The sequence below is a fragment of the Hoplias malabaricus genome, chromosome 13, assembly GCF_029633855.1.
Source record: "Hoplias malabaricus isolate fHopMal1 chromosome 13, fHopMal1.hap1, whole genome shotgun sequence".
In the NCBI taxonomy this organism is placed as follows: Eukaryota; Metazoa; Chordata; class Actinopteri; order Characiformes; family Erythrinidae; genus Hoplias; species Hoplias malabaricus.
In genome coordinates, this window is record NC_089812.1 from 34485748 (window position 1) to 34497427 (window position 11680).

Genomic DNA, 11680 nt, shown 5'->3' on the forward strand with positions numbered 1-11680 from the left:
ATTCTGTAAGGAATAATGCTTACATCACATCTGTAGGTTATGAAATCTTTTTTTTTTTTTTTTTTTTTTTTTTGAGTATATTTAAATAAACATTTAAAGCCACATCAGAAGCTTAATTCTCACATATTCACAAAAATAATATAAAAGGTTTATAGAGGGAGAACTGCAGGTTGTAGATTTAAAACCTAAACCTCTACATGGAAATCATTAAGACATTAAATGGATGACAGATCTTTAAAAAGAATGATAGGGAATTTAACGTTCAGTAGCGGCCTTGACTCATAACTGACAAAATGTCCTATTCAAACACGCAGAAACGGATTAATATCAGTATTTTTTAAAATGTAAGTTCATGACCCTTACTTATGCATTTTTAACACTTACGTATGAAATTATTTCGATCTTTTTTTTAACACCCCTCACATCTTTCGAAGAAAGTGAGAAACTTTTATGAAAGGCGACCAGCTCTTAGTTCCTGTTTGAGTGCTTCTCGTTTCAAAATAACGGTAACAAACGGGAAAGTGAAACCTCGGTGTTATATTGATGTCGGTGTCGGTTCTCGTTCTAATGTTATTGTAGTAAGTAGGGCCTCTGTCGATGTCGAAGGATACAGTGATTTATTAGTGATTAACGTTAAAATATTTATGTAATTCGTACAGCTCTGAGAGAGAGAGGAAAGAAAAAAAGAATAAAGAAAGTAAACAAGTTTTTTTGTTTTTGTTTTTTTTTTCTCGGAAGTACACATGCCTACCTGGAGTGACGTATGGTCCTGAACGTTCAGGCCACTGGACATGAAATGACCATGAATTGTGGGCTTCAACATCACATCTTATCAACATCTGCCTTTTTGGCTCTGGCTTTTTCATCTTGTTTATTCCTTAGTCTTTTTGTGTGTGATCACAATGAATCAACTGTGAAAGCAAGACCAGAATCAGAGTTAAGATCAAAGTATGTAAGAGAGTACGTTCAAAACAAAGCTGTTAACCTCTCAGATAATGTGCAAGCCGACCAGTTGGTCTCGGGTAAGGACTGCAGTATTGCTGTGGAGAGGAGGTATGACTGTGGCAGGGATCGGGCTCTGACTCAGGCTCAGTGCGAGAGTAGAGGTTGCTGTTATGTACCCTTGACCGGATCTGCATCCAGTGGGCCGCCGTGGTGCTTCTACCCGGCTACGTATCCTGGATACAAAATGGGAGCCCTCGTTCCTACTCCCAGGGGTCAGGAGGCCAGCCTCACTCGCTCCACTCCTTCTTACCTGCCCCGGGACATCACCACACTCAGACTGGAGGTGATGGCAGAGGAGGCTGGCCGTCTACACCTCACTGTGAGTTTATGTTTATAATCCATTAGCGCCATGAAACCACCAGTGGTTTCAGACTAGTAATTGTCACATTCTCTGCTTCATAACTTTTTTATTTTTTAAGATATTTGCATGATTGATGTGTCATATGAAAGCTGGAACTGTGATCTTGCCATTTAAGTAAGTAAGTAGAGTGACCAGACGTCCTTTTCTACCCGGACATGTCCTCTTTTTTAGACTTAATTTTTTAGACTTTAAAAAATGTCCGGGCGGAATTTCACAAAGGTCCGGCATTTTGTTTTTCTTGAGCCTACATAGAACTTCGAGAAGTTTCGTTCACAAACTAGTCCCGCCCTCCCCTACTCCGATTGGTTCGCTTGAGTGAGAAGGGGGCGCGGTGAAGTAGCCTAAAATCTTCTGATTGGACGGTCTGACTGTAGAGCTACCGTTATTGGTCGGTAACCTTCTCTGTAAACATTTAATTGGTCAGTCTGCACGTCAGTAGTCCTTGTTTACCTCAGGCAAAGCTCATGTACCCACCCTCAGCTCGAGCAGCTATGCCGAAACGTAAATGTAAGTTCTCGGATGAATTAAAGAAGAAATTCCCGTGTTTTGTGTAGCAAATAAAGGTGTAATGGACCTAAAAGCACACATAGTGAGAAATCTGCCTCAAGAAAACCGTGTGCAATCCTTATTTTTTTTTTTTAAATATTGTATGAAGTTTTTAATTTTATGTTTTATAATAGAAAATGTACATTTATCATGCAATACCATTTAACGGCCAGAACCGTTAATTTAACGCCTTGTTCAAGGTGATTGAGCACTGTTTGACACCATTTCTAACACTTTGGGTATTTATTACCACAGTTTTTCAAAAAAGGACTAATATATACATTCCTAATGAGTCAATATTTGCTTGTTAAAACCTAATAATGCCCAAAATGGCTTTTCACGGCCCAAAAGGTAAACCATGCAATTATATTTGAAGTAATTCATGAAACAAACAAAAACAAAATATGAAAAAACAAATTTCAATTCCCCCAAAAAATACTATGAAATACCACATGTGATCCTTAGACTTGAATAAATATCAAAATAAATATATTGGGAACACTCACAACTTTTTCTGGTAAAGTTCTATAAATAAATCAACGTCTGTGTATCACTGTTGATGTCTCTAGAGTCATTTATGGTGAGAAAAAAAACTGTGAGCGTCTACATTTTTTGGCATTTAGGAGTTAATTTAATTGGAAGCATATGTACATTATATTAGGATCAAAAAACACATTTTTCTACTTTAAAGTGTCCTTTTACAAAAAAAAAAACCCAAATATTTTAATTTATTCCAAGTATTTAGAAAGTAATAATCATTCAAATTTGGCAATTAGCTATTTTTCAGAAATTCAGAAAAACAACTAGAGCCGAAAAGTATGTTGTTGCACCGTCAGGGAAGGGTAAATGTAGATGCTGGTGTTTTTTACTGGCAAAGAACCAAAACACAACAATCAGCCATAACATTAGAAGCAGCTGCCAAATATTGTGTAGGTCCCCCTGCTGCCAACAGAAGAGAATAATAATCTCCACAAGAGCTCTGACACAACAAGTCTGGCACCAAGACTTCAGCAGCGGAGGTGGTGTATTAATGAATTAGACTTGTTTTTCCAACACATCCTACAGAGGTTTTATCAAATTGACAAAGGGAATTTAGAGGCAAAGTCATCACCTTTTTCATAGTCCTCAAATCATTCCTGTACAATTTTTGCATACGCTTCACCTGTCAGTGGTAATGTTGTGGCTGATGTATGCAGTTTACAGTATGTGTTGAATTTATAAACAACATTTGGTTGAAAGTATGGTTTTCCTAATTGAAATGCATTGAATCCAGATAAAAATAATAATAATAACAAATCTATGATAAGGAAAGCCCTTATATAAGTTTTTGAAAAACCTATGGTACTGGCCATCAATACTCAATTTTTTAAATTTGCTTTATTTTATTTTTTTTCTGCACAGTTGAAGGATCCCGTTCTTACTCGATATGAAGTCCCCTTTGTAGCAGTGTCTCCCAGCAAACCTACAGAAACTAAGAACCTCCTCTATGATGTGGAGTATCAGCCAGACCCTTTTGGCTTCATTGTACGTCGCAGATCCAATGGCCTTGTGCTGTAAGTTTGACCTAGAAGCTTGTAGTTTGAACTGGCCATTGTCTTGAGAAATATGTTCTTGTTTCAATATGTTCTATATATTTCAGACTCCATATCCCATTTTTAAATCATCATATTTGTAATGTCACAACCATTAATTTATTTACATATGATAACATGGTAAACCCACGCAAACACAGGGAGAACACTCCACACTCCTCACAGACAGTCACCCGGAAGAAACCCACGCAGACACAGGGAGAACACTCCACACTCCTCACAGACAGTCACCCGGAGGAAACCCACGCAGACACAGGGAGAACACACCACACTCCTCACAGACAGTCACCCGGAGGAAACCCATGCAGACACAGAACACACCACACTCCTCTCAGACTGTCACCCGGAGGAAACCCACGCAGGCACAGGGAGAACACACCACACTCCTCACAGACAGTCACCCGGAGGAAACCCATGCAGACACAGGGAGAACACACCACACTCTTCACAGACAGTCACCCGGAGCAGGAATCGAACCCACAACCTCCAGGTCCCTGGAGCTGTGCAACACCTACCTGCTGCACTACCGTGCTGCCCTATGTTAAATAAAATATAATTGAAAATGAACAAAGATTCGTTTATGTGTATGTTAGGTTAAACACTACTGTAGCCCCCCTCTTGTTTGCCGACCAATACCTGCAGATGTCCACCACTCTGGCTTCTTCTGTAGTATCTGGCCTTGGAGAGCACTACACCGGCCTCACACTGGACCTCAACTGGACCTCTGTCACTCTCTGGAACAGGGATATGGCTCCACATGTGGGTACACCTTCAAATTAGCTTCCATTTTGAAGCTAGTATTCTGATTCAGAAATGCAAATATCTCCATTTGTTTTGATCTGCAGAGTGATGTCAACCTCTATGGGTCCCATCCCTTCTGCTTGGTCCAGGAGGGTGATGGTCAGGCTTATGGGATCTTCCTTCTTAACAGCAATGCTATGGGTGAGGGAGTACACCTAATATTATCTTTTTAAATTTTTGTTTGTTTGTTTTCTCATTTGTATTATTTGTATGTTGTCATGTCTCTATAGAAGTAGCACTGCAGCCCAGTCCAGCTTTAACCTGGGTGACCACTGGAGGGATTCTGGACTTCTATATCTTTTTAGGCCCTGATCCACAGAGTGTGGTCCGACAGTACCATCAGGTTATTGGTGAGGCATGTTCTTCTGACAGTAGTAGCTCCTTTCTTTTAATTTGATGCCCCCCACACATGTGTTAATCTTGCATATCAATGAGTCCCATTTTAAAAAAGAAATCATGCCATCATTCCATTTATATTTCCTTTGTAATGTTCTAGGATATCCCATGATGCCACCCTACTGGTCATTGGGATTCCATCTCTGTCGCTGGGGCTACACCTCCACCAAAGCTACGAGAGCAGTTGTTCAGAAGATGCACCAGGCCAGGTTTCCTTTGGTGTGTAACAGGTTGATTTACAGATCTGGGAGCTTCGAATGGAAGCTTGGGTGGCATTGCTGTTAAATGTGGGAATGTTTTAATTAAATAAAGTAGAGCATAAGTGCATTTTTTTGTTGTCTGTGGTGAGCATGAACATGCTTTTAAACTGTTGTGATGTTACATTTTAATGCCACTAGGACGTGCAGTGGAATGATCTTGATTATGCTGACAAGAGGAGAGTCTTCACCTTTGACCCACAGAGGTTTGGAGACCTCCCCAAAATGGTGAATGAGTTCCATGAGCTGGGAATGAAGTATGTGCTCATTCTGGTAGGTGATTTTGTCAGAGAGGTGCAACAATACCTGACCTCACTATTGCCCTCTGTAATGCAGAAATATTCAAACATCTGAGTAAAGCCTTCCCAGAAGGGTAAAAGCTTTTACTGCAGCAAAGGGAGGCATCCCCCTCAAATAATAACCTTCGTTTCAGAATAAATATAACATAATGTACAAATGTCAAACCTTTGGTCACATAGCGTCGTTTAGTTGAAAATATGTAAGTGAGTGCAACATGTGGAAATGCAGAAAATGCTGTTTTCAACCTGTCACTGAAACATATTCAACAAGATGAATTCTATCAAACTGCTGAGGCTGAGGGTTCATTGTAATGATACGGTGGCGCAGCAGGTAGTGTCGCAGTCACACAGCTCCAGGGTGACTGTCTGTGAAGAGTGTGGTGTGTTCTCCCTGTGTCTGCGTGGGTTTCCTCCGGGTGACTGTCTGTGAGGAGTGTGGTGTGTTCTCCCTGTGTCTGCGTGGGCTTCCTCCAGGTGACCGTTTGTGAGGAGTGTGGTGTGTTCTCCCTGTGTCTGCGTGGGTTTCCTCCGGGTGACTGTTTGTGAGGAGTGTGGTGTGTTATCCCTGTGTCTGCGTGGGTTTCCTCCGGGTGCTCCGGTTTCCTCCCACAGTCCAAAAACACACGTTGGTAGGTGGATTGGTGACTCTAAAGTGTTCGTAGGTGTGAATGTGTGTGTGTGTGTGTGTGTGTGTGTGTGTGTGTGTGTGTGTGTGTTTGAGTTGCCCTGTGAAGGACTGGTGCCCCCTCCAGGGTGTATTCCCGTCTTGCGCTCAATGATTCCAGGTAGGCTCTGGACCCACCCTGAACTGGATAAGGGTTACAGACAATGAATGAATGAATGATTTGGACCCTGTCATCGTTCACATGAAATCTAAAACGATATAATGTCAAATAAAACGATAGAATGTCAAATCAAATTTAAAATTTTATCCAGAATGTTGTTCCATTTTAGGATCCTGGCATTAGCAGTACAAGTCCTCCAGGTTCATACAAACCCTTTGATGAAGGAGAGCGGAGAGGTGTGTTCATCCGAAACCTTACAGGACAAACACTGATTGGAAAGGTGGGTCCTTCCTCAGAACCTTGATGGTGGGGTCATTTTAGCTTCAAATGTTGATAGAGTTGGGCAATAATTAATATAAATTCATGATAAATTAAATTCAATTTACTAAATTGAAATTAAACTATTTTTTTGTTTTGTTTTACACCACAGAGATAGATGTACAGTATTTTTGTAGCTTTTATTAAAAAGTAACAGATTCTAGACAATATTTATGTTAACAAGAATATATTTGAATATAAAGAACTTTGCATTAATATGGCTACCCTTGTGTGTGTGTGTGTGTGTGTGTGTGTGTGTGTGTGTGTGTGTGTGTGCATAAGGTATGGCCTGGCCCCACTGCTTTCCCAGACTTCACAAAATCAGACACAGTGAGCTGGTGGGAAGAGTGCATCAGAGACTTTTACACCAAAGTACCACTAGACGGTCTGTGGATAGTGAGTGTAACTGATCTCCCTCTATCTGCTCTTTCTCCTAGAGTCAACACTGGATGTTGATACATGTTTTATTCGGGATAATGCAGGCAAGGGATGGTGGCACAACAGGTAGTGTCGCTGTCACAAAGCTCCAGGGTCCTGGGGTTGTGGGTTCAAGCCCTGCTCTGTGTGATTGCCTGTGTGTTCTCCCCTTGTCCTTGTGGGTTCCCTCCCATAGTCCAAAGACACACATTGGTAGGTGGATTGGCTACTCAGAAATGTCCACAGGTGTGTGTTGGACTCTGGAGTGTTCCTGCCTTGCACCCAGTGATTCTGCGTAGGCTTTGGACCCATGGTGAACTAGTTACAGACCATGAATGAATTAACAAATAATGCAGTTAAACATGTAACACAGTATTCCAGTAATGCATTGCACCTGTTGTTATTTCTTCCACAGCATTTGCTGTAACTATGATATTGTGCTTGCAGGATATGAATGAGCCTGCTAATTTTGTTCAAGGTTCTATAAATGGATGCCCAGACACTGAGCTTGATAATCCACCATATGTCCCTGGTCAGTACCCTAATATACACTTGTTTTTAACTGTCAGATATTTCTAATTGACTGTTTGTGACCTTTAAATGCTGTTGTCTTTTCCCCCTTTGGTTCTGAAGATGTCATAGGTGGTCAATTAAACTCTGGCACCTTGTGCATGTCCAGCAAGCAGAATCTGTCCACCCATTACAACCTGCACAACCTTTACGGGCTGACTGAAGCCATGGCAACCTACAGGTCAGATATGGATGAATGTGTACACAATGAATTTATATCTTTAAAGTCAGAATAGATGTGTGTATATACCTTTTATGTCCTGTTCTTTAGTGCCTTGCTGAAAGCGAGGGCGTCTCGGCCCTTTGTGTTGTCCCGCTCTTCCTTCCCTGGTCTGGGCAGATACTCTGGTCACTGGACTGGTGATGTGCGTAGTGACTGGGAGCAGCTGCGTTACTCCATACCTGGTGAAATGCATATTTATTGGTTTCATAGAAGAAAAGAAAATGTTTTTATGTTCCTAAAAAACAACATAAAAGAGCAGAAACACACTTCTAATAAAAGCAAATGGCCGGTCTGAATTCTTTTTAAAATCCTTTCATGAATACTTCATGGCAATTATGTTGGATGGAGTTTCACATTTGTGTTCTCTCTGTGTCTGCGTGGGTTTCCTCCGGGTGCCCCGGTTTCCTCCCACAGTCCAAAAACACACGTTGGTAGGTGGATTGGCGACTCAAAAGTGTCCGTAGGTGTGAGTGTGTTTGTGTGTGTGTTGCCCTGTGAAGGACTGGCGCCCCCTCCAGGGTGTGTTCCCGCCTTGTGCCCAATGATTCCAGGTAGGCTCTGGACCCACCGCGACCCTGAACTGGATAAGGGTTACAGATAATGAATGAATGAATGAAAGTTATGAGAGAAATAGTTTTGTAGTCATTTATTAATATAGGGATATGGGTTTAACTTTTAATTTGTTGTAACTGATGTCAAAATAGAGATTTTAATAATGAATAAATGTTTTTTTTGCCAAAAACACTAGCATATTTTCAGTACATGCTGACTGTGCTTTATTTATGGCATGATTCAGCCGTGCTGCTCTTCAGTCTGTATGGAGTGCCTCTTGTTGGAGCAGATATTTGTGGCTTTGAAGGAGACACCAGCGAGGAGTTGTGTGTGCGCTGGACACAGCTGGGAGCTTTCTATCCGTTCATGAGGAACCACAACGACAGACCTAACACTGTGAGGCGCTTTATAACCCCACTGTAATCCATATGAAGCTCATTATTGCTTTGAAATGTGGTGTAGTGTGTTATATTTTAAAAACCCTATCCTGGACGTGTGTGTGTGTGTGTGTGTGTATCCCAGCCGCAGGAGCCCTATGTATTTGGACAGGAGGCTCAGGCAGCCATGAGGGATGTGATGATGCTCAGATACTCTCTTCTGCCATTCCTCTACACACTGTTCCATCAGGCACATACCTCCGCAAGCACTGTGGCGAGACCTCTGTTTCTGGAGTATGAAGCTGTTTCAGTAACTGTGTACTTTAAGTATGACACCTATTTTAAAACAAAAACATTTTTTATCTTCTTTTTTTTTCTGAATGCTTTTTAGATTTCCGTCTGATCCAAACTGCCAGACCATAGACAAGCAGTTTTTATGGGGAAGCTCTCTGCTCATCAGTCCAGTCCTAGAGGAGGGAGTAGTGGAGTTTCCAGCTTACCTCCCTCCAGGAATGTGGTACAGCCTGTACAATGTACATGTCCTTCTCATTAATGGTAATCCATAGAACAATTACTAATATCTGTACAGATTAACTCACGTTCTTCTGTATTTTTCATGTTAGGGAAAGCCTTACAGCAGCAAGGGGCAGTACCTGCTCCTCTCTGCTCCACTGGACACCATCAACATCCATGTGAGAGGGGGGCATATTATTCCACAGCAGGTATTCTACACACATGCTCTTATAATTACCAATGGAATGTGTTTCAAGTGTGCTGATCAGTTTAGTTGTTCATTCAGACGCCAGCTTTGACGACCACAGCTTCTCGCCGTAACCCGTTCCTCCTGACTGTGGCGCTGTCCACAAAGGGCTGGGCCAGAGGGGAGCTGTTCTGGGATGATGGAGAGAGTCTGAACACTTTTGAGAGTGGAGATTACTCATTCCTTATCTTCATAGCAGAACAGGTAAAGCTATTTTTAAACAGATATAAAAATAAAAAGTAAAACTACAAAGAGAGACTACAAAGCAGTTTGATTCTCAGGTGACTTGCATTTTATAAGAAAAATATAAACACAGTCATCTTCTAAATGTTATTTCCTACTTTCTAATGGTAAAAATTATTTAAATAAATGATTCACCCAATATGTTCGTTCATTCATTCATTCATTCATTATCTGTAACCCTTATCCAGTTCAAGGTTTGTGGTGGGTCCGGAGCCTACCTGGAATCACTGGGCACAAGGCGGGAATACACCCTGGGGAATACACTCCTCACAGACAGTCACCCGGAGGAAATCCACACAGACACAGGGAGAACACATCACACTCCTCACAGACAGTCACCCGAAGGAAACCCACACAGACACAGGGAGAACACACCACACTCCTCACAGACAGTCACCCGGAGGAAATCCACACAGACACAGGGAGAACACATCACACTCCTCACAGACAGTCACCCGAAGGAAACCCACACTGACAGAGGGAGAACACACCACACTCCTCACAGACAGTCACCCGGAGGAAATCCACACAGACACAGGGAGAACACATCACACTCCTCACAGACAGTCACCCGGAGGAAACCCACGCAGACACAGGGAGAACACACCACACTCCTCACAGACAGTCACCAGGAGGAAACCCACGCAGACACAGGGAGAACACACCACACTCCTCACAGACAGTCACCCGGAGCGGGAATCGAACCCACAACCTCCAGGCCCCTGGAGCTGTGTGACTGCGACGCTACCTGCTGCACCACTGTGCTGCCCTTAGATCTCAAAATAAAACGAATATTATTAACTCTATATTAGTTTGTGGATTGTATACTTTTTCAAAATGCATAAAATAAGTGTATAAAACCTTACATAAATCTAATTATTTGGTATGTGTTTTAGCCCTGTGGTTTATCTCTAACATTAGAAAGCTCAGAAAAGAACCCTTTTTCCCCACGAGTTTCACATGCCAGTATACAAGTGAAATCAACAAGGAAATTCAAGTCTTGTAACTAGAGCAACAAAGGAAAGCATGGAAAGAAAAGAAACTAACACCAGCCATCCGGAGATTCCTGCTTAAATGGTGTCGACTTCAATATTACACCCTCTAAAAACACGTGACCATTTAGTGGCAGACACAAAATGGTGCTTACGGTTGTTTTTGATCTGAGCTGTCAATGATCTAATTTTCCCTCTAGACACAGCTGGTGAGTGAGCCGTTGCGAGTGAATGGAGCCCTGGATGGCTTAGTGCTGGGAGAAGTGCGTGTGTTTGGAGTTCCCACACCGCCTACAGGTGTGTGGGCTAATGGGAGAGAAGTGCAGGACTACTCCTATCGCTCTGACACCAAGGTATGGCCCATAATTCCTTCGTATTGAAGCATGTTCTAGTGTCCTGTTCTGTATATAGTAGTCTTGACATAAACACTTTACTGCCGATAAATGACCTTACTCTGCATTAATATTAATATTTATTGATCTATGTTTACTTGTGTGTGTGTGTGTGTGTGTCTGCCTGTCTGTCTACGTATAATATATTATAGGTGCTTACGGTATCAAATCTTGCTCTGCTCATGTCTGAGACAATCACAGTGCAGTGGAAACTATGACAACAGGAGCAGCCTCTGACACCTTGTTTGTTTTTTCTATGAAACAATGTTTTTGTGAATGTGGTTTTATATTTCAGATTCAGAAAGTTTTACAGTATGTCACAGGCTGAGTTGTGGATGTAGAGATGTCATTCAAATTGTGTGCAGCTTTAACATGTCCAATAAAGAATATTTTTTAAATGATTTTAGTAAAATTTTCATTTGTATTTCTTGTTCTTTAGCTATGTTTTTTGTTGTACTGAATTGTGAAATAGGGGCGGCACGGTGGCGCAGCAGGTAGGTGTTGCAGTCACACAGCTCCAGGGGCCTGGAGGTTGTGGGTTTGATTCTCGCTCCGGTTTCCTCCGGGTGACTGTCTGTGAGGAGTGTGGTGTGTTCTCCCTGTGTCTGCGTGGGTTTCCTCCGGGTTGCTGTCTGTGAGGAGTGTGGTGTGTTCTCTCTGTGTCTGCGTGGGTTTCCTCCGGGTGACTGTCTGTGAGGAGTGTGGTGTGTTCTCCCTGTGTCTGCGTGGGTTTCCTCTGGGTGCTTCTGTTTCCTCCCACAGTCCAAAACACACGTTGGTAGGTGGATTGGTGA

The 11680-nt window shown here is 42.1% G+C and overlaps 1 protein-coding gene across 1 annotated transcript; it reads left to right on the top strand.

The window, feature by feature from the left end:
• Positions 1–528: 528 nt before the first annotated feature.
• gaa (alpha glucosidase) lies at positions 529–11266 on the top strand. The gene is made up of 19 exons (XM_066642582.1): positions 529–1324; positions 3314–3465; positions 4098–4263; positions 4350–4446; positions 4536–4655; positions 4802–4920; positions 5100–5231; positions 6212–6322; positions 6643–6756; positions 7225–7309; positions 7411–7528; positions 7619–7752; positions 8367–8518; positions 8645–8793; positions 8891–9032; positions 9123–9221; positions 9299–9463; positions 10695–10847; positions 11039–11266. The coding sequence occupies exons 1-19, from the start codon at positions 764–766 to the stop codon at positions 11102–11104; spliced, it is 2835 nt and encodes a 944-aa protein (XP_066498679.1). The 5' UTR covers positions 529–763; the 3' UTR covers positions 11105–11266.
• Positions 11267–11680: the final 414 nt, after the last annotated feature.

What these genes read in the sequence shown, in the direction of transcription:
- gaa (XM_066642582.1), top strand. Translation starts at nt 764, where the DNA reads ATGGTCCTGAACGTTCAGGCCACTGGACATGAAATGACCATGAATTGT. An exon ending in ACAGGGATATGGCTCCACAT is followed by an intron (nt 4,264 to 4,349) that starts GTGGGTACACCT and finishes TTTGATCTGCAG; the next exon opens with AGTGATGTCAACCTCTATGG. An exon ending in GCGAGACCTCTGTTTCTGGA is followed by an intron (nt 8,794 to 8,890) that starts GTATGAAGCTGT and finishes AATGCTTTTTAG; the next exon opens with ATTTCCGTCTGATCCAAACT.